The sequence below is a fragment of the Dermochelys coriacea genome, chromosome 7 (assembly GCF_009764565.3).
Source record: "Dermochelys coriacea isolate rDerCor1 chromosome 7, rDerCor1.pri.v4, whole genome shotgun sequence".
In the NCBI taxonomy this organism is placed as follows: domain Eukaryota; kingdom Metazoa; phylum Chordata; order Testudines; family Dermochelyidae; genus Dermochelys; species Dermochelys coriacea.
Window position 1 is genome coordinate 69,082,126 of NC_050074.1, and position 23,696 is coordinate 69,105,821.

General features: G+C 40.2%; 1 protein-coding gene across 1 annotated transcript in view; it reads right to left on the reverse strand.

Moving 5' to 3' along the window:
• Nucleotides 1–22,534, reverse strand: part of MAT1A (methionine adenosyltransferase 1A) — a 35,289-nt gene extending 12,755 nt beyond the window's left edge. The window contains exons 1-5 of the mRNA XM_043519125.1: nt 22,239–22,534; nt 10,312–10,389; nt 8,888–9,010; nt 6,599–6,711; nt 3,254–3,397 (exon numbers count right to left, since the gene is read on the reverse strand). Coding sequence (XP_043375060.1) covers nt 3,254–3,397; nt 6,599–6,711; nt 8,888–9,010; nt 10,312–10,389; nt 22,239–22,332 — 552 coding nt within the window. The 5' untranslated portion in view covers nt 22,333–22,534. The remainder of the gene's footprint in view (nt 1–3,253; nt 3,398–6,598; nt 6,712–8,887; nt 9,011–10,311; nt 10,390–22,238) is intronic.
• Between the last annotated feature and the right edge of the window lie 1,162 nt (nt 22,535–23,696).

Genomic DNA, 23,696 nt, shown 5'->3' on the forward strand with positions numbered 1-23,696 from the left:
ACCACACCAGGCAGTACAATAGCCGATGTACAGGAAGGTGCCTGTGGCAACAAAGTATAAAGAGAACTGTTTAATGGGTATGAGAAATGAAGTGTATGGTTTTCACGTTTGCTAAATACATGAATGAGCAAAGATAACCCAAATTCAGAAGGCTCATGTACAAAGCAAATATTTTACCTCTATGCACCATTGAGCATTGGCCTGCTAAACCCAGGGTTGTGAGTTCAATCCTTAAGGAGGCCATTTAGGGAACTGGGGCAAAAATTGGGGCTTGGTCCTGCTTTGAGCAGGGGGTTGGACTAGATGACCTCCTGATGTCCCATCCAACCCTGATATTCTATGATTCAAACTCTCCAGTGACACTCTTACCAATACATACTTAGACTGGGATTTTCAAAGGAGCCTAAAACAATTAGACTCTCAAATTCCATTGAAATTCAAATCCTTCAGTGAAAACCACGGCCTTAATTTGTAGGCACTGATGAACCAGATTTGCCCTTTAGATTTCCTGACATGTTTTCAGACAGCAGGGAACACCCAGCTCCTGGTTTTCAAGGGTTAAATGTTTCTTCAGTGCTATGCAGTGTCACGTGTCTGACATCCAGGTGCAGCTAACTGTTTTTGCAACACTCAGGAGATTGTATCCTGAGCAGAGGAACTGCTTTATATGCAATCAGTAGGAAGCTGAAATCAGACTGAATGTTATAATGTGGAAATTCTGGATTATCCACTTAAAACAACATTCTGAACTGAACAAATAGCAGTAATTAAATATTGGAAAAAGAAAGCCAAGATTTTTTGGGTAAAACAAGTTTCAGAGTAGCAGCCGTGTTAGTCTGTATTCGCAAAAAGAAAAGGAGTACTTGTGGCACCTTAGCGACTAACAAATTTATTTGAGCATAAGCTTTCGTGAGCTACAGCTCACTTCATCGGATGCATTTGGTGGAAAATACAGTGGGGAGATTTATATACACACACAGAGAATGTGAAACAATGGATTTATCATACACACTGTAAGGAGAGTGATCACTTAAGATGAGCCATCACCAGCAGCAGGGGGGGGGAAAAGGAGGAAAACCTTTCATGGTGACAAGCATATAGGCCATTTCCAGCAGTTAACAAGAACATCTGAGGAACAGTGGGGGGGGGGGGGTGGAGTGGGGGGGAGAAATAACACGGGGGAATAGTTTTACTTTGTGTAATGACTCATCCATTCCCAGTCTCTATTCAAGCCTAAGTTAATTGTATCCAGTTTGCAAATTAATTCCAATTCCGCAGTCTCTCGTTGGAGTCTGTTTTTGAAGTTTTTTTATTGAAGGATAGCCACTCTCAGGTCTGTAATCGAGTGACTGGAGAGACTGAAGTGTTCTCCGACTGGTTTTTGAATGTTATAATTCTTGACATCTGATTTGTGTCCATTTATTCTTTTACGTAGAGACTGTCCAGTTTGACCAATGTACATGGCACAGGGGCATTGCTGGCACATGATGGCATATATCACATTGATAGATGCGCAGGTGAACGAGCCTCTGATAGTGTGGCTGATGTGATTAGGCCCTACGATGGTGTCCCCTGAATAGATATGTGGACAGAGTTGGCAACGGGCTTTATTGCAAGGATAGGTTCCTGGGTTAGTGGTTCTGTTGTGTGGTGTGTGGTTGCTGGTGAGTATTTGCTTCAGGTTGGGGGGCTGTCTGTAAGCAAGGACTGGCCTGTCTCCCAAGATCTGTGAGAGTGATGTATCGTCCTTCAGGACAGGTTGTAGATCCTTGATGATGCGTTGGAGAGGTTTTAGTTGGGGGCTGTAGGTGATGGCTAGTGGCGTTCTGTTGTTTTCTTTGGGCCTGTCCTGTAGTAGGTGACTTCTGGGTACTCTTCTGGCTCTGTCAATCTGTTTCTTCACTTCAGCAGGTGGGTATTGTAGTTGTAAGAATGCATGATAGAGATCTTGTAGGTGTTTGTCTCTGTCTGAGGGGTTGGAGCAAATGCGGTTATATCGTAGAGCTTGGCTGTAGACAATGGATCATGTGGTATGATCTGGATGAAAGCTAGAGGCATGTAGGTAGAAATAGCGGTCAGTAGGTTTCCGATATAGGGTGGTGTTTATGAGACCATCATGCATTAGCACCGTAGTGTCCAGGAAGTGGATTTCTTGTGTGGACTGGTCCAGGCCGAGGTTGATGGTGGGATGGAAATTGTTGAAATCCTGGTGGAATTCCTCAAGGGCTTCTTTTCCCTGGGTCCAGATGATGAAAATGTCATCAATGTAGCACAAGTACAGTAGGGGCATTAGGGGACGAGAGCTGACGAAGCGTTGTTCTAAGTCAGCCTTAAAAATGTTGGCATACTGTGGGGCCATGCGGGTACCCATCGCAGTGCCGCTGATTTGAAGGTATACATTGTCCCCAAATGTGAAATAGTTATGGATGAGGACAAAGTCACAAAGTTCAGCCACCAGGTTAGCCGTGACATTATCGGGGATACTGTTCCTGATGGCTTGTAGTCCATCTTTGTGTGGAATGTTGGTGTAGAGGGCTTTTACATCCATAGTGGCTAGGATGGTGTTTTTAGGAAGATCACCAATGGATTGTAGTTTCCTCAGGAAGTCAGTGGTGTCTCAAAGATAGCTGGGAGTGCTGGTAACTTAGGGCCTGAGGAGGGAGTCTACATAGCCAGACAATCCTGCTCGATGGGTAATTGGAATTAATTTGCAAACTGGATACAATTAACTTAGGCTTGAATAGAGACTGGGAATTGATGAGTCATTACACAAAGTAAAACTATTTCCCCATGTTATTTCTCCCCCCCACTCCACCTCCCCCCCCCCCCCACTGTTCCTCAGATATACTTGTTAACTGCTGGAAATGGCCTACCTTGCTTGTCACCATGAAAGGTTTTCCTCCTTTCCCCCCCTGCTGCTGGTGATGGCTCATCTTAAGTGATCACTTTCCTTACAGTTGTATGATAAAACCCATTGTTTCATGTTTTCTGTGTGTGTATATAAATCTCCCCACTGTATTTTCCACCAAATGCATCCGATGAAGTGAGCTGTAGCTCACAAAAGCTTATGCTCAAATAAATTTGTTAGTCTCTAAGGTGCCACAAGTACTCCTTTTCTTTTTGGGTAAAACAGTGGCTTTACTGAACCAGACAGATAGTTATTAATAGCCTGCAAGTGATCAGGACTTGAAAGGATTCTTTCCATGACTCCTGTATTGAGCAGAGGGACAAGCTGAGTGAAAGCAATATTTACCTGTGTCTTAGAGTCAGGTCTAAGCCAAGGGAGATCACCACTGTGTCTCAGCTCTGCTAACTTGGTGTTCAATTTGTGAGCAAGAACAATAGTGAGAGGCATACATTCTTCTGTCTCATCTGTTGCATAGCCAAACATCAACCCCTGTAATGGGAGAGGAGGGATAGATTTTAAATCAGTGGGGCAAGCAGGGCTTTCAATCCTGTTAAATTATTAATATGAGCATTACAGAAGTGCCTAGAGACCACAAAATCTCACCTGAGGCAAACAGGGCCTTACAATTACTTTTTATTGTTGCTATTACTGGTGTTACAGTAGCATTGGATGGTCTACACTGCCAAGTGTTTTTTGCCAAAAGGCAGCTTTTGGCGATGAAACAGCAGAGGTGTACACACTGCAAGGCCACTTTTTGCAACAAAACTCCTCAGTTGCAGTGCTGTAATAAAACCACCATGACGAGAGTGATAAGGCTTTTTGCGCAAATATTTTATCACCAAAGAGCCAGTGTAAACACCTTGCTCGCTTTTATCACTATAATTGGCCTCCAGAGATGTCCCACAACACCTGCAGTGACCGCTCTGCTTATGCATGCATGTGCCCCTCCCCTTTCAAAGCTCCGTTCTGACAGCCTGCGTGCTGTGCTGCTCTGGGAAACAGAGCAAATCTTTGGCTGGAATGCTCCTGCTGTCTCCCACACTAAGAACACAGAGGCAGGCAGGCAGGAGTGGATGTGTGTGTGTGTGTGAGAGAGAGATTCTGGGCGGTGCAGAGCCAGGGAGGGAGGCGGGGGCTGATGTCAGGGTTTCCCCCTCCCCCTGCCTCAGGACAGGTTGCTTTCAGCTGCCTGGCTGAATTTAGGAGACAGCCTGCTGACACATTCACTCTGCCCCCAACACACACTGTCTGCCTCTTCCCCCTCCCTCCATACACACATGCTCCCTGTCAAACACTCTCCCCCACACACTTCAGCTGGAAAGCAGCTAGTAATCTAGTAGAATGCCCATGGAATGATGGGATTGAGAAACCTGCATCATGTGATGCTGTACCTGCCCCATGAGGCATTGCAAACCCTTCCCAAAATACCCTGCGGCCAGTTGCATAGTAGGATAGCTACCCACAGTGTAATGCTCTCTTTGCCTTTGCAAGAGCTGCTAGTATGGATGCGTTCCAGCGACACAAGCAGTGTGGACAGGCAACATTGGTTTATTTAAAGCCCTTTAATAAAAGTGGTATAATTTTTGGCAAAAAAATCTTGGCAGTGTAGACATAGCCTTAGGGGCCTCAGTTGAGATCAGGCCCCCACTTTGCTAGGCACTCCCTAAACACATAATCAGAGACAGTCCCTGCCCCAGTATTTTTTAGTTTTTGTTAAAATATTTTCAATTTTTGGTTGAAAAGTCTGTGACAGAACCTCAAACTTTTCTGTGGCAATCAGACATTTTTGTGGCAATTTGTGTTTTATTAAATAACAGTTTGGATGGACAATTTTCAACCCACCCTATTGGCAAGGACTATACCCAGATAATACAAGTGATTTATCTAAATGCAAAAATGGAAATAAAATATCTGGGCATATTTTGGACCCAAGCCTTGCTTCTTTCTTAGGCAGACCTCCACAATGAGTAAGGTGTCCTGGACAGAGTTAGAAATACGGCTTGGGGCTAGGGCTGATGCTTGTCCAGTTTTCCCCAAGATCACCCCTTTTTTGAGGTAGCTGTCCTCAGAAATCTATAACTATGTTCAGTATACACTGCCAGCTGCCTGATTCATGTGTTCAGGATCATCCCAGATGTCCCCATGTTTTGTATCTCAGAGGTGACAACCCTATCTGAGACTTTCATTAATGAATGTTGTCACAGTATGCCTGAACAGGCCAATGCTGGGAGTTAGCAGGGATATTTCCTTGGTGTTACTGCTTCCTGTCAGGCAGTCCAGTGGAATGGCAGCTCATAAATGGAATTATTTAAACACTGAAAAGAGGAAGCATGGCCAAGTGCTTAGGACTTGGGAGACCTGAGTTCAGTTCCCTGCTGTGACCTAGTAATAGTCATTTTGTCTCTCAGTGCCTCAGTTCTGCACCTGTTACACGGGGCCAATAGTACTGCCCTACCTCACAAGAGTGCTGCAAGGATAAATATGTTAAAATTTTGTAAAGTGTTCAGCTCCTGCAGTAATCAGAGCCATGTAAGTACTTAAAACAGATGCATTTCTATTTGGTCCCTCTCCTGATATAAATGCATGTTAATTTAGTCCTCATGAGGATTTGGGGATAATATTACTTTGGTTCCAAGACTCTACGATGGTGCTATTACAATTCTCAACAACATTACCATAAACTAGATATTACTGCTAATGAGAACTAGTGTAAATATTAAATACACATTCATATTGGCTTCAGTTGCAGTTGCAGGATTTTTATGCTCTTGGGGAGCAATCATCTCCATTTGCTATTCAGCTCACAGAAATATGACTTGGACAGTCTTAATTATATGGAATGCAAATTATACTAAAACTGATCCCTGCCTCTGGGAAATAAATGAGAGTTACAAATGTTCAGGCAGAATTGCCTTCATTTTACAAACACTGCATTCCTGCTTATGCTTGAAACATTGACAGAGAACACCTTTTTACAACATCAAAGCTCCAGAGTTATGTAAACATGGCACAATCTTATATGATTTTGTTTATTTGTTTATTATTTATTTAGTTAATCTTACTGGGCAAGTCCTGCTGAAAAAGGCAATATCTGATTAATCTAACCCTACTAAGACAGAACTATGAAGCCTATTTGAAAAAGCTAACTTTGCTAAGCTTTAGGGCCCAGATCCTTAGCTGGTGTAAATTGTCACAACTCCATTGACTTCAATGGAGCTATGACAATTTAGATTAGCAGAGGATGTTGTTAGATTAGCAGAGGATTAGCTGTGGTCTATTGTGTGGACCAAAATTGTCCTTGGTGTAACTCCACTGAAGTTAAAGAAGTTACACCAGTGATTAATTTGGTCCTGTGTGTCTCATGGGAGCTCCATCAATGTATTCACACACATGTGCATTTTATTCTATGTTAGAACAGGATCAGACTGGGCAAATTCTTATGAACTGTGACCAAGCTGGTTTTAATTTAGAAAATAGGACAATGGGGTGGATAGATCCTCACTTTCTAACCCTGACCTTTTCAGAAGAAATGTTTTCATTTTAAGGAGATACAGTGATCCTGTCTCTCCTAGCACTGGGAGTAAACAGCTGGGAGTGTACTAGTGGGCCGCCCTAATGAGCCAATAGGGTGATTGTAGAGTGTGTTTTACTTTACTATTGTTTTTGTAAACAGGGATGACTTTTGATTACCTGGTCACCAGCACCAACATCCTCCTCATTCCTGTACATATGAACACCTTGAGCAATATCAGGCGACTGTTGTTCCAGTGCTACCAGAACGTTGCAAGTCTTGTAGTCGAAACCTGTTTAGAAGAAGACACAGGAGTAAATTAACTTCCCTGCACAGCGAAGCACAGCTACATGGAACCATATGCCAGAAATTCCAATCCTGGACAACAGTGCCTTCAAAACTCAGAATCTGCCTGCTACTTGCTTTTACATTTTTGTCAATGCAACAATTCTAATGTGTTCTTCTTCTCTGTTCAACCTCACAGCACGGTCTTATCTCTCTTAGCTGCTTAGCCACAGGCATTTCGGCTAAAGCAATGCTCAGGAAAGTCCCAAACAGCATGAAAAGTAAGAAATCACAAGAGAGAAAATGTATGATCACAGCTGCTATGGTCCTTCTCCAGCAGGGCTATTTCATCATTGGAAGGGTCTAAACACCAAGGAGGGAGCGTCTAAGGAAATATCACTAGGGATAATGAAGGAGATTAAGTTAAGTAAAGGACCACCTGAATATCAAGAATATTTCTTATCAGGGTCATCTGTCAGACTGGAATATTCTCCCAAGGGAAATGGCAGAAGCCCCATCACATGAGCTCTTTAAAGCTGAACTATACAAAATACTCAGTAGAACATCTTAGGGTACAATCCTGTGTTGTAGATAACACTATGGATATAGATCATCTTTAATTTCTCTGATTCTGGAACATCAACCCAAGGCTCAATGACAGAACCATTAGCATTGCTAACATTTTCTCTCTGACCACAATATCTAATGTCCCTGGGAAACAACCCATATTTTCAGCAAATTCTCCTTCTGATAGATCTCCGCTCTTATATTCTGTTTTCCATGTATACAAGAATCTCCCATGAGGGTCAACGGGAGAGCCACACATGTAAGAAAAGCAGATTTGAGACTTGCCATCCAGATCTGAAAGCAGAGCTCTGGCTTCAAAGGACAAGTGAAAAGTTTATACAAAATTGTCAAGGACTTGCAGAATATTATGGCAGAAATTCTCATTTTCTTCCCCAGTTGTGTAGAGGATAATCAGCTTCACCCTATGCTCACCTCTCCCAAAATTCTAGCTACTGACAGCTGCTTACCAAATCTAGGATCAAACACCTATACATCAAATATACACATACACACAAGCATCCACTTGAAAAACACTCCACGCCCTCTTTCCTTTAAGTAGGCTGTGAAGGGAAAGAATTCCTTAAGGGAAAAAGTTATATGCAATTCTGCCCCTTTTAGCTTTTTCTCCTATAGTTTCTGTAGGGCAGGGTTTTCGACTGGGTTCACTAAGGGACCCACACTGCTTTGGTGGTAAGGGTAAAAGAGGAGATTTCTACACTACTGGATCTGGCAGTATTTTCTGAGAGCAATGTTATTATGTTACATAATATTCTGCCTTTGCAGCCAACTAGCAAATGTGCTTTTGCAGCATTCTCCGACCATTCTCTCTTCAGAAGTCTTGTACCAACAAGATTATATCAACCAGGAAATACCGCTAACAAAAGTTTTTTTAAAGAAAAAAACATACTTAATCTTCATGGTAACTGTAAAACGTTTGCAATATGTCAATAATACGATACGTTTATAGATATTGCAAACTGGATGTTGAAATGTATCTCGGATACAAAACACTCTGTTTTTTGCATCAGTACTACACTCCACAGTGCTATGAAATTTACTTTGATTGTAAGCTCCTCAGGGTAGGGACTGTCTTTTTGTTCTGTGTTTGTACAGCTACTAGCACGATGGGGGCCTGGGCTATGATTGCAGTCCCTAAGTTTTACTGTAATACATAATCATAATTAATTAATAAATAATAATAATAATAATATAATACAGATTCACTAAGTCTTCTCTTTCCACTCCATCTGACTAATTTACATTAGTATGGTTGGTCATTTGAATAACATGCAAGTTGCAAGGAGTTAAACTGAGAGTAAATTCTATAGCACAAGTTAGCAGCTACTCTGCCAACATGCTCCAGTTCAAAAAATATCCTAGCTGCTTTTTCCTGCTGAGCACTTTAACCATACAGTGAATAGTTTCTCCTCGGTATGTGATGGAGTCAGAATGTTTTTCTTATGACAGTGTTTGAGCAGCTCCTAGCTAAGACATATGATTTGATCAGACTTGCAGAAGCTCAAGTATGCAAGTGGAGAGAGACCTATTCTGCAGCTAGTCACTGACCAGCACACCATGTTGGCAAGAAACAGGATTCCTGGAATTTTTCCACCAACCTTTAGCTGAATCATCGTAGCCGATTTGCTTAATTGTGTCTCGAACTACTCGCTGATAGTCAACAACGGCGAGGGATGTGATCTCCCCACAGAGCAGCACCATCCCTGTTTTACACACTGTCTCTACAGAGAGCAGGAAGACAGAAAGAAGAAAAAGGGATAAGGGAGGGCTGGATAACTCAACATGCTATTGCAAATAACTCCACTTCTGGCAATGGTGAATTCTGAACAGCCCCTAACGAATACAAATAATATAGGTAATTAAGCTCCCATCTCCATAGTATTAGATCCTCACACATATGGATTCATTTATTCTCATTACACCCCTTGAGAGAGGGAAGGACTAGTATGCTGGAGAAACTGAGGCACAAAGCGATTTGGTGACTTGCTCAAAGTCACACAGGAAGTTTGGAGCAATATAGGAACTGAACTGAGAATCCAGAGCATCATTCCAGTGCCTTAACCAGAAAAGCATCCTTCTATCCTGCTTACGGAGTAAGTTTGGGCCCAACAATCCACACTAATGACCCACTGGTTTGCAACCTTGCCTCCATTTTAAGGAGGGAGGCCCAGATCCTGAAAGATCCTGTCTCCTATCCATTTGAATAGGAGTTAAGCACCACAGTTGAGGAACTGGGCCAGAGAGACAAAAGCTGGTGGTTGTTTTTTCATGAATGCACAAGGCCAAATTCACATGACCCCCAATTAAACTCTGTTTTAAGATCTTCAGTTGGACTTATGTGGAACACAGGCCAAGTGCCAAATCTCACCCTCAGGTATGAAGTTGAGGGGAAAATGGGTCATTTCCATCATGAAAATGATGCCATTGGCCATTTACAAATCTGAGAATTTGGAGACATTTTGCTGACTCTCTCAATGCGGGTCAAATTTCAGCAGTTTCAACATGTTAATAACAACAACTGGCAGACATAACCAAAACAGGGTTAAAACATTTTTCTTTATGATGAGCTGTCAGGAAAACCCTAGAGTTAGCAATGAAAAATTTAAAGTATCTATAAAGCCAAATAAGTGCACTTTGCTACAAATGGTCACAGTTCTTTGGACGATCAACTGTAGTGGAATTAAATCTCTTTTCCTCTGGAATACTAATTACATTTACAAAGTTAACTCTACCATTGGTTTGGTTATTTTAGGCTCTTGCTACAGTCCTCAAACACAATGTACTTTCAAAATTTCTTTGAGAAACAATGTAGTGACACTGTATAATTGTTTGTTCAGATCTTTTTTGTTTTGCTGTACATATAATTTTGAACACAATAATTAGAATAAAAAATGAACGGGCACATGTTGCCATCAACCTCCTACATTTATATATTACAAACGGGGAACTACAAGCAGGTGATAGTAAAGCAGTCACTCTTCCATCTAGTCTAAGTGAAAGAAGAAAATGTGTGTGTCCTTACCACAAGCAACCTTGGCATCTGGATCTTGTTGAAGATGGGCATCTAGCACAGCGTCGCTGATCTGATCACAGATCTTATCTGAAAGAGAACAGAGCAATGTGTCTAAAAACAGTGTTCTCTACAGAAAATATGGACTGTTGACATCACAATGAACTAGAAAATAGTTTGTGGGAGCTGTTTTTTGCTTATCATCTGTCTCTCTAGCTAGCTAGCTATCATACTTATATGGCCCACATTACTATAGTATCTAAGCTTATATAGATTTTAAAAACCATATGACACATTGTTCCGGCAAAGAAGATACACAGTGATGGTGCCTCAACCTGTTCAGCATCAGATGCAGTATGGTATTTATCTGGTGATGTAATTAGCACTGAATACAATTTTACCTGCCCATTTTGCCTGTTCACTTAAGGGTGAAACATGACAGGGACAGTCTTTCCAACAAGACAATATTCAGCTATTAAGATGACCCTTTCCAGTCCAACAGAGAGTATAATACCTTTCTAGGTAATACAGCAGTTAAAGCCTAAGAAAGAGACATTGGGAAAAAAAACTTTAAAGAAATTATAAACATACGTAGATATTCTCTTGATTGTTTTCAAGGACAAACATTTGATGACTCCTATTGTCCTCCACAGCCTTCTCCCCATAATCCCCACACTCTACTAAATGTGGAAGGGAGGTGGGGTAGAATGGGGGGGAGAGCAGGAGGGGATTACAAATTGAAGTTCACTGAAGGCACAAAATGCCCAGGGCCAGTCCTAGATACGTCTAAGGTTATGCACCAAGCAAAGATCCCAGCTCCTTCTTTTGCTAAACAGAGATATTTTCATTTGGTTTTGGTTTCTCGTCTTTCCAAATAAATAAAGCATATTAATACAAGATGTATCCACGATAGAAAGGGCAGCATCTGGAACAGCCAGTTCCCCCCCAGCCAGAAAATGGTAGTTTTCCTCATCTTATTCAATAGGATTTTATTTTTGCTAACAACCGGTTATTAATAAGTTCAGTTATGTGATGCAATTGCAGCATGATCCAACTGACTACATAAGTTAATTCCTCCATAGCACCTCAACGGACATGTATGGATTTCTATGAAATCAGTGTTTTGCTGAGGGGCATAATTTGGGACTTTGAGATATTTACTTTATAGCTAAAGAAAGGTGTAAATTCAGCTACAGTTCATAGAGCGACAAGTGAATGCTCAGATAAGGATGTTATTTGTGGGAGGGTAATTTTATCTCCAGCATCAACCAGATTAAAACTAAAAATGAGTGGCAAAAATTGGATCTGGATTTAAATTGCCCACCCCCACAAAGTTGGAGGTGTTTAGGTCTGGGAGCTTAGCTCAGTCTATTATAAAGAGAGGAGCCAGCTGCAATATTTGGAATCAAGTTTGAATTCCAAACCAACCCCGGGAAGAAAGTTTGGGAGCATCTGGCAATAGGGTTTTGGTTCACCCTGATCTCTACTTGCTATCTTGGAATCTGCCATTGACACAAAAAGCAAGAGCCAAGGTTTCAAGGACAAAGGCAAAAATTATAGACGCAAATTCTCAGTCTGAGTACTTGGATGAAGTGCAGCAGGGCTGGGGATGTGAAATCCAACCCCAATCCTAGTGCCCAGGGAACACAGGGCTAGTAAGTAGGGATGCTGTGATGCCCTGTTCTCCTACCCTTAGCTATTATTCCAGCTGTAGGCCCTCACACCATTTGCATGAGAAGTCACTTCCACCAGATCTGCATAAATACCCACTGCAGTAGGCCTGATATAGAGACCCATTCTGCAGCACTCAAGTGGTGTTCAGGAACCCTCATGTGGCTGCTCCATCCCCAGTCGCCCCTATGTGGCACTCGCTCAGCTTATGCTGGCCCTCCATGCGATGAATGAATGTCATCTATTGATACTTTCATGAGAATTCTCAATGGTCCACTAGAGTAAGCACTCCTCTATGTGAGTGCAGGCTACAGAATGAGATGTTCTGGTTTTTGTATGGGTATGGAAATTTGTGACTGAGAAAATCTTTAATAGCTACGATATTTGTTGGGTGTCAATGGATAAAGATCATTCTTCTGCTTGCCTAGGGGAGATGCTTTTTATAGCCAAATGCCACATCACATGTCTAGTAACAAAGAATGTAGGCTGTACTTACAGGATAGGAGACTGTATCCTGAAAATCAGTGACTCTGAAAAGGACTTAGGGTCATGGTAGATAACCATCTGAACATGCACTCTTAGTGCAATGCTGTGGCCTAGAGACTGAACGTGATCCCTGGATGTATAAGCAGAGGAAGGAGTAGGGGTAGAAGTGGGGCAGTGATATTATGTGTGTATATAGCCTTATTAAGTTCAATCTATTTTGATAAACTAGCTGTCTAGGGTACAGATGTGGGAACCTGCATGAAAGACCTCCTAAACTTATTCTTACCAGCTTAGGTTAAAAACTTCCCCAACGTACAAACTTTGCCTTGTCCTTGAACCGTATGCTGCCACCACCAAGCGTTTTAAACAAAGAACAGGGAAAGAGCCCGCTTGAAGACATCTTCACCCAAAATATCCCCCCAACCCCTTACATCCCCTTTCCTGGGGAAGGCTTGATAAGAATCCTCACCAATTTCTACAGGTGAACACAGACCCAAACCCTTGGATCTTAAGAACAATGAAAAATCAATCAGGTTCTTAAAAGAAGAATTTTAATTAAAGTAACGGTAAAAGAATCACCTCTGTAAAATCAGGATGGAAAATACCTTATAGGATAATCAGATTCAAAACATAGATAATCCCTTTAGGCAAAACCTTAAGTTACAAAAAGACACAAAAACAGGAATATACTTTCCATCCAGCACAGCTTATTTTACCAGCCATTAAACAAAAGGAAATCTAATGCATTTCTTGCTAGATTACTTACTAATTTAATAGAAGTTCTGAGGCTGCCTTCCTGATCTGTTCCCGGCAAAAGCATCACACAAACCCTTTGTTCCCCCCCCCCCAGATTTGAAAGTATCTTGTCCCTTCATTGGTCATTTTGGGTCAGTGCTAGTGAGGTTATCTTAGCTTCTTAACCTTTTACAGCTGAAAGGGTTTTGCCTCTGGCCATGAGGGATTTTATAGCACTGTATACAGAAAGGTGGTTACCCTTCCCTTTATATTTATGACACTAGCCAAGAGAAAGTTAAGAGGTAAGTTGATCTATAAGTACCTCCATTCATGAGAAAACAATTTCTGATGGGAGAAGGCTCTTCAGTCTAGCAGACAATGGCATAACAAGATGCAATGAATGGAAGATTAAATGAGATTCAGATTGGAAATAAGATGAAAAATCTTAACAGTGGGGGTAATTAACTATTGGAACAATTTACCAAGGGATGTGGTGAATTCTCTGCCACTTAAAATATTTAAATCAAGATTGAATATCATTTTGAAAGATTTGCTCTAGTTCAGCCAAAAATTATGGGCTTGATGCAGGAATTACTTGGTGAAATTTTATGACCTATGTTATAAAGGAGGTCAGACCAGATGATCATAATGGTCCCTTCTGACCTTATTAATCTGTGTTGAGATTTTAATTTATATATAAATTAATTATATAATATTATATAAATATTAAAATAATTTCATCTCATCTGCCATAGTTATATGATTATTGATTAATCGGGATTCAGGTTTACTGGTTATCATATGAGTGAGGGCTATCTACCTGGTTGATCAGCTGATCCATACACTACATTTCAGGAAATTCAGCTGCCTTTTAGTTTTGGTCTCTAATTTAAAGTTCAACATTCCTGGTTTTAGCAGTGATTCTGTTTAGCAGGATTTGCATATACTGGATTCTGCTATTTAAGTTTCTGATCTTAGCTGTCCAAGTCTTTTTATTAGCTCCTAAATATGACAGGATATGTCAATCATTATTATCTTATTACTGCTTTACCCATCTCTGGGAATGCATTATCCTCCACAAAGTTAATAAAAATATCACAAACTTTTCTAATAGATAAATAGTGAGTCACCAGGACCATGCACAATGTACTGTCCGTTTCCCTAATTTGAGAATAAGGACAACAGGACAGTGATTTGAAGGTAGAACTGCACTGTCAGTGATTCCCTTCACTAGTCTCATGGGTTTACTAGACCAAATAAATAAATAAATTAAATAAAATCACACCCGAACAGAGTGAGAAGAACATCTCAGATTATCCAAAGAGAATTATGTTTGGGAATTCTCATCCAGAAATCCAATCATCTTGTAGGTGGAGTTCCTATAGCAGATGTGCTGATTGTGTAGAGAAGCAGCTTTCGCTGGCTACAGAAGGAAAGGCAGTGTCTAAGAGAGTTGATGACAGAATTGTCTTAAAATGCCCCACTATTAACTTATCTCCTTTAGTTGGTATTATAATGAAAAAGCTGATGTCTGTAAATGAGGGGTACCCTGTGTGGATGTTCGTATGTATATATATAAAGTGAATTCTTCTCCATATACTTGGACATTCATTTGTCATAAAGACAACAGTTTGTCCAAATAAATAAGGATTGATTTTTAGAAGTGCTGAGCCCCCACAAGTGACCCCATCATCAGCAAAGGGAATGGGAACGTAGGTGCTCAGGACATCTGAAAATCAGCCCAAGAGTCTTCGGATTCATAAGTTTAACTGACTCACAGAAAAACTTTTCTATGAGCAATAGAGGTAGCCAGAGGATTGATTCCAGAAAAGTGCATCTCCTCACCCTGAATGAATTTCAAATAGGCAAATATTAAAATTAGAGCAGGCCAGGAAACAATTTTACTGTTCCAGGAATTATTTTTGAGATATCGAAAAAATTTCCTGTTGTGAATAGGGACAAAAAGCCCAAATCGTAAAAAATTTCACAAAATAAAAATCCAAAACAAAAAAATAAATGGTTTGGGTCAATTGAAACATTTCATTTTGATCTTTTCAAAACCTCACATTCCAATTGTGACCTTTTTGTCTACTTTTTTTATTCTACATTTACTAAAGTTTCTAAACAAAAAGTCATTTAGCCTGGAAACAGAAACTTTTTGTTTTGAAAAAGTTGAAATGGGACATTTTGACAATTTCAAAACTTTTTCCCCCTCAATCATTTTTTAAGTTGAGAGATTTGTTCAAACTGACCTTATTTAGTGAACAGTTTGGGTTTCAACAAAAACTTTTGTTTTTTTATGAAAAAATGAGTTATTGAAAAATTCCTTCTCTTGTTAAAATATGATCATAATCAAGTGAGTAGCCAAATAAATATGGTACTTTCTTACTTCCTGTTGTAGAAAAAAACAGGTTCTTCAAAAAATATCTTCCTTTCCTCTCCTATGTGTCTTTGTAGCTCATCTACTTCTTTAAGAACATAAGAACGGCCATACTGGGTCAGACCAATGTCCATCTAGCCCAGAATTCTGTCTTCCAACAGTGGCCAATGCCAGGTGCTTCAGAGGGAATTAACAGAACAAGTAATCATCAAGCGATTGTTTCATTGAAACAAATTAGATTTTGCTGCCATCAACAGTGCTGCAGAGTCAATATAACTAGGGTATGGCACGGTGGACACTATTATGTCTCATGCATCACCATCAAAACTGTCAGCTAATTGTGGAATGCTGAATGTTTGTTATGATGCAAAAGGCTGCAGAGAACCCAGCTTGGTTTTCTGTTCCCAGATAGAGTTTACAATGCAGGTAACTGGAAATCTCATTTGATCTGTAAACAAATCTGCTATGGAAAACGAATATTAAAACTCTCAATGTCATTTGTAAAGAATATCCTTTCTGAGTACAACTAAGTACAACTATGCTTCAGATATGATTATTTCCATACTTTTCTCATATGAGTAGATCGGGTATACTGAATAACTGCATATTTTATATTTATCATTAAATACGTATTTATGTACAGAGTTCATGACATAAGAGATAACATGCCCAGGACAACTTATTAATCACAGATTTCTAAGACCATAGAGTTAGGAATACTGCATGTCTACTTTATCATTTATTACATATGATATCCTTACAAGGTCAGCTAATATGGCTTGTTACAATGTTCTATGATCCACTGGGTAAGGATTTCATACTACTATATCTATGGGAAGACTTCCATTTATGTACTTTACTGGACTTTGGATAAGGTCTGAAGCACACTGAGAGACAATATTCAGCTTTTCTGCATTCTACTTAAGGTGCAAATATATCATTTTCACACTTCAAAGTGTGTGCCATTCCAAAGAAACCATATAGTACTTACCAGACTCCCAAGTTAAACTGTTCGGAAAATGGGAAGGGTCCAGACAAGATTTTGACTTTTTGTTAAAAAAAAATTAGACGTTTTTGATTTTCAAACAACCAAAAACTGAAGAATTGTAACAAAAACTTTAAATTTTCATCTAAAATCTGCCAAAATCTGAAAAAATTCAGTTTTCAGCCCCCAGAAATGTAGTTTTCTGACCAAAAAAAAAAATGGGGAAAGCATTTTCCACAAAAATTTTCATTTTGTCAAAACCCCAACTTTCCATCCACCTCAGTGGAAAACTTTCTATCAGCCCTCCTAAAGGAGGTTCCACCTCCTTCCCATGTTTCCTCCTGTTCCATTGTTTCTATTTTACAAAATACACAGGACTGTTAAGTAAAAAGACTATAGCAATGCAACAGTAAGGCTGCACTGTTTAAATGAAAAAAAGTCAAAAGTGTAAAAGTGAGGATACTTACAGAAACATGAATTCAGCCACACTGAATATATGCAATACTTTGCATTTCTGTTCTCTTTGTTAAATGTATTGCTTAGTAATATTATTGTATATGTTGTTAAATGCCATCAAATATACAGGTGGTGCATGGTGAATAAATTAAGCCTGCTGTAAGACTTCCTGATACTTCCTGGAAAACTCTGAGGGTGTTCTGTTTGGAGGCAATTCTGCTTAAAGTTACATCAGCCATTCTGGGTGGAGAGGAGAGTTTAGTTTTAAGTGCCAAAGGTTTGGGACCTGGTAGGCACTGAGACTCAGGGAGAACAATGCCTTCGAAAGCATAATGCACCATCATCAAAGAGATTCAGCATGGCTTCCCTTTCCTGGCTAGAGGGTTTCTTGACCAGTCAGTTCTCCTGTACAATTCAAAGTAGAGCAGATCTTAAATGGTTTGGAACCAGGTGACCTGAGAAACCATCTCACTTTCCATATACAGTTGTGATTAGTGGAGGTGCTTGAATTGGAATTTGGAATTCATTCTCCTCTTTAGTCTACCAGAGCCCAGATTTGTTAACCTTCTAGGAACAAAATACCACTTTTGCAACCCCCACCTTTATTCTGAGATGTTTGTGAAGAGGTTGAGCTGCTGAGGTGGGATACAGGGAGTTATTATATAATGTTTACTTGGCAGTCTTGTGTAACAGCAGTTCATTAATTATTGTCAGATCTCAACAGTTTGTGCTGAATCTGGTCTTTTTAATACATGTGAGGCATTGAGCATGCTACAGGAGGTCATTACATCTAAATAAATAAATAATGTATTCCCTGTATTTCCCCTCCCTCTCTTGTTAAGAGGGATGTTTATATGGAAAAACCAGCCAGATCACACCAGCTGAAGATCTCGTCCAGAAGCTTTACTTCTTTGAGGGTTCTCAAGCACAATTTTGTAGAAATTATTCTAAAGTCCAGCTAGGAGTGGGATAATCACCAGTCACAAATGAAACACCTTTTCAAACAAATGTCCCCACAGAGGAAGAGAAATGTGAACATTTTAGTGCTCTCTGTGTCTAAACAGAATGTTCTAAAAGTTTCCATCAAGAGTTACCTTATCTGTACATGAGGACTCTGTCATTCATTATTATATTAATATCATCAAGATAATTTAAAAATATCTATTAACCTTTTTAAAAAGGACTACAACTCTGTTACAATCCCACCTCTTCAACTAGAGGATCCACCAACAGCAAACCTAGGCTGCTGGATTTATTAATATGCACATGTGACATTAGCACATGTAGACAGTGCCAGCCTTTTTGCTTTTCCTGATTCACTTCAATTTCTGTAGAGAGTCCAGGGTATAGAGAACGTTGTGGAGATAGTACATAGTATGATTCTGTAAGTGGTAAATTCTAATAGTATACCCATTTAGACATGGAAAGATGGTGTGACTTATACATACACAGCTTCAACAAAAGCCAGGTCATTGAGTGCAATGTCCAAAGAAGATTCCTCTGTCCTCCCTGATTGGGACTTTGGTACAACTGACATAGTAACTTCCTCCAAAGAATCCATTCTTGATTTTCCATCAAAAACTGGGAGCACTTTTATGAAGCACTGAAATATCTCCCATCAGTCACAGCAGAGAACACACTGGCAATTTTAAGCACCTCTTTTTCCAGAAGAAATGTTTCTTTGTGCTACAGAATCTTTATATTCCAAGAGGCACCAAGAAAAACAATGGGCATTTTAGACATTCTACTGACTGGAGAGGCTAATTACAAATTAAAAAGGGATCACAGAGAAATGTTCACAATTAAACCAGAAACTATGCAAGAGTCAACTGGTGTCAGTTTTAGTTACAAACTCAAAACTCAGGATGAAATCCCAACCCCATTGAAAACTACTGTTAGCTCCTATATGGGCAGTATTTCAGCCTCTGCCTCAGACCTGGACCTAGTTTTGAGAAAACCAAAGATGATTTATGGTTTTGAGCTGCCACCTAGAGAAATTTGTGGTTTCACACAATTTTGCAGCTGAATGCCAAGTTTCACCTTATATATTTACTGATTTAGATTTCTACAATACTTTGACTTATTGGGCCTGTTCTCACTGAAAACTCACAGCAAACCTCAGGAGTAACTCCACTTTAGACAACAGAGTTCCATCAGTGTAAGTGACAGAAGAACCAGGGCTGCAAATCATGCAGGTGTAAACCAAAGTAAACATTGGCATCAACCCCAGTGACTCAAATAGTAGATTTTTTACAATTTTACTATTTAGTTTTAATTTAATGTTTCAAATAAAAATTAGCTTTGGCTGGTTTGTTCAAATCTGGATCTGGATCCAAATGTCTTGAGAGACTGTGGGCATTCAGCACTGGGCATTTGGTTTGGCTCATCTTTAATTAAAATTGTGTAACTAATTCCTCTTCTTCCCTGATCACAAAATTAAATATATTTACAGGTAACAAATGCTCATTTGTTTCAGTTCTTTATAATGTAAAAGCACTCCCCTGCCTGCCTCTGACTTCTGTTACAAAGTGCTCTCACTTGCTGTTTGCACAACTCCAGCTTGGCAGTATTTGCTATCTCTAAGAGTGCCTGGGAATTTTACATATACATTACTTTTGTCAGTTCTAGCACAGATACCTAGCCAGAATGAATGCATTCAAGGAAGCTTATTTTTAACATTAACACTCAGCAAACTTGAGATCCTAGAGCAAATTCATATTTTTGTAAAAGACTATGCATGAGTCTATTGCAGTGGATATTACTGTAGTGTAACAAATTCAGTCTTCTATGAAATAGACTAGGGGAAACCTGTATTTGAATACAGGTTCAGTGGGTTGAGCAATTAACAAATTTAACAAGAACACACTTGCGAAAGGTAGAATTTAAGAATTTAGTCTGTTATATTTGATAGTGTTCTCCCATCGGATGCCCCTCTTCAGACCTTAGGGCAGATCCTCTACCCTGTTAAGTCTGCTTTGCACCACTCACGCGTCTGAGTCAAGTCAGTTTGGCTGCACAGTGAAATCTGCAGAAAGCATATTTAAGCCTAGCTTAAATGGCCAGCTGACACAGGGAAATTCTAACCTAAGGCTAATGTTTCAGATCCCACATCACCTCTCCTTGGGCCTTGTGTAGAAGCATAGCTAGAGAAAAGAGGGTTTTGGCTACGATGCAACTGCGTCATGCTGACCTCCAGCAGCCAGATCAGCCCCTAGAAGCCATTGACAGCTGAAGTATGATAGACCCCCAGAATCAGGGAGCTGCAAAGGGTGTCTTGGTGCCAACCTTACCTGTCCCAATCTGGAAGCCTGTCAACTCTTCTTTTTGGGAGGAATGATCGTTTTTCACACTGTTATATATGAAGATGGGTCTGTTGGTTTGGAAAGAACAAACACTGGCCCATATGTTAGCTCAAACATTGACTTGAACCAAATAAACCGAAATATTTTCATATGATGGAATTCAAAAAGCCCTGGCATGTTCACCTTCCCTCTCTCTCTTTTTTAAAATCTACAGCAAGCCTCCTTTCTTCCCTGAAATGCAATTTGAGACCTTCAGAGATCTGGCAATCGCTGCTAGGGGAGATCCTGTCCACAAATCTTATACATTCCTAAATTCTCCTAAGGCCTGAGGAAGTTCCAGTTACCCAGGAAGCAATGAAATGTGGGAGCTTTAAATAGCACAGCCAGAGAGTTCAGCAGGGAGAGAGACAAACCTGAATACTCAATGAAAAATCACCAGTGGTGCAGTTAGTCCTCCTGTTGGTGATCAGACCGGGAACTGGGGGATTAAGGTGATGCTGGGAACTGCAAAGAGGGAGGAGGACATCAGTGAAGCCCTTGGGAGCTGAGAGAGGGACTTTTGGAATGAGGAAAGGAATTTGAGGGTCAGTTAAACTGAAAGATGGATCCGGGCAAAGAATGGGAGACAGAATAAAAGGTGAAAGGAAAAGAAGCTAAGTGAAGCACTTTTGAGTATTTATCTGACCAAATGCTTGAAGAATTAAAAAATAATTAAGAGACATTTTGGACCTATCATCCTCAAAAGTGTTGCTTTAAATTAAAAAGCCTTCTTTAGAATGACATAAGACTCATGGTGCTATTAATCACCGGTGCTCTATAGTTGCTGAGCAAACACTGAGGTGGAACCTACCCTTCAGTTGAGTGTCTTGTTACATCAGCCACTGACAATTGGGAAAGATCACCAGGCACTGTAAACTGGCATAGCTCCATTGAAGTCAACAGAGATACACCTGTTTGCATCAGCCAAGGATTTGACCTGAAGTAGCCAATTAATACTATTGAGGTGAGCAAAAATTGAAGAAGCATAAAAGCAGATATGGTTTTGGTTTTGCCATTTTCTTCTTATCAGATAGATCATCCCCACCCCACCCCTGCCCAATTTCATTATTCACCTTTATATAACCCAAGTGAGTGCATAAACCTGGAAGGCATTGTCATGACAAAAGTAACAGGATGCAAAATGGTTTTCTAAAAATATACTTTAAAGGACATCAAATAGGCCATTGTCCTCTAGCCTCATTTGTAGGAATTCTTTCTGTTGGCACAAACTGCATGTTTATGGCAGATGATCATTTGTTTTCAAAATACATTAAATTAAACTCTGTTGACAATACATAAAGTTTAGAAAATAACTGTCCACTGCCTGCTTAAGCAATTCCATATGTTTTAACAAAAAACAGATTATGGGGGGAGGGGAGTTGGGGGGCTGCCATGCATAGCTGATGGGGCCTTTCATTTTTAACTGTTTTTAAATAGCCTGCTTAGAGATATTCCTGTCATTGTGACTAGCAGTTTTATGGCAGAACATGTATGCAGGAGAATTTCACAAAACTTCGAGGTTGTGGAACTCAACGTGTGAAACTTGAGGCTATCAGAGATGCAGTATTATCTCAAGTGTAATCTGCTGAAAGAAAGATGCAAAACAAACAAGCAGAAAAGCAAGAACAAATTGCCACATGGAAGGAACACACAGCCAGTTCATGGACATGAATGAGAGTGGCAACTCACCATATCCTACAGCAGCATCGTAACCGCCAGCATTTTGAAGTCTAAATGGATAAACATCCAGTGGAAAAATACTCCACCCTCACCACCGCCCCATATGATAATACTGACATTGACTGGATTCTTCACCAGACTTTCTTACACAGACTTTAATTGAAAATATTCTGACTTGTCTGTACCCCCGCAGCCAGTTACTTACCTGGATGCCCTTCTCCAACAGACTCTGATGTGAACATGAAAGCACCTTCTTCATTTATAGTGTGGTCACATAAGCCATCCACCAGTCTATTCATGATGTTGACACTTTTCCTGATGGGTTAATCAAAATAGTAGTTCAAGAGCTCTGTCTTTAGTGCCTCTCTCTTTCTGAGTGGAAGGACTAAACTTCTTTATCAGCAGGGCTAACACTTCTGTCAATTACTACTTTCCACAAAAACTTGGATTGAGCACGTGAAGTAAGTGTAGTCAGTGTGTGTGTGTGTGTGTGTGTGTGTGTGTGTGTGTGTGTGTATGTATGTGTATGTGTATGTGTGTGTGCACATGAGCACTGATCAGGCATCTGTCTGAGGTCTGTACCTCTACCTACTTTAGCTGTCACTCTGTGAGTTGCTCCTATATATGGAGAAGTGAAAGTGCCTGGATAATCATGTGAGGAAACTGGGAGAGCCCATTTCCTGGGAGGGGAGCAAGTTAATATTGGGATATTTCACTTATTAACTCACTTTTCAGTAACTCAGTATTCAGCCTGTGCAAGATCGGTAGCCATAAAGATTCAATTCACAGGAGTTAGTAAAGGAGTTCTAGCTTCAGTTCAGTTCAGTGGTTCTTTTGGTTTAGCTCTCCCCTAGTTTGGGGCTGTTTGCTCTGAGTATTCTCAAGCGTGTGTTGTGATCACACAGAAATAGAAGAAAGTTGTGTAAGCTTGTCCCTTTTCTGTCAAAAGGGTGAGGGATGAAAAGTTTGTTAAGCACAATATGACTTTGTTTCCTGGTTTTCATTTTCATCTCTAAGTGTGATTCTCCCCTGGAAGGTCTTGTACATTTGCATTCTTTGTGTGCTGTTCTGAAAGGAAATACTGTACATGAACTAGTACCTGAGTAATATAGATTCTGCTGATCTGATTTTATAAACAATCTCTGTTCAGTCTCCTCCTTCTTCTGCTTTCTCGTCTGCTAATTAGAGTCATCTTAAAATTTCTGTAATTCCTACTAGTCCCTAGCAATTAGACATGCACTGACTAATCACAGCTTTAATTTAAGGGAGGTGGGAAACACTGCCATTTTTCTAAAAAGGCTGATTAGGAAATCTTTATGGTTGTGCCTGAACGGCTTTGGAATGTACCCAACCTCAGCCTAAGCCTTGGGGAAGAAACAAAATATTTATATGTAGCTGAGATGCTGAGATCGAGTTACAAATGGATCAAAGGAAACTATTGCTCAGGCTGTCTACTGAAATCTTTTTTTGACATGCAATGTAGTTGTAGCCATGCTAGTACCAGGATATTAGAGAGATGAGGTGGATATCTTGTATTGGGCTAACTTCTGTCAGTCAGAGAGACAAGCTTTCAAGCCACACAGAGCTCTTCTTCAGGTCTGGGAAAGGTTCTTCAAGCATCAGGTAGCCAGAGTTTGGTGTGGGATGAGAGAGAGGGATTTTA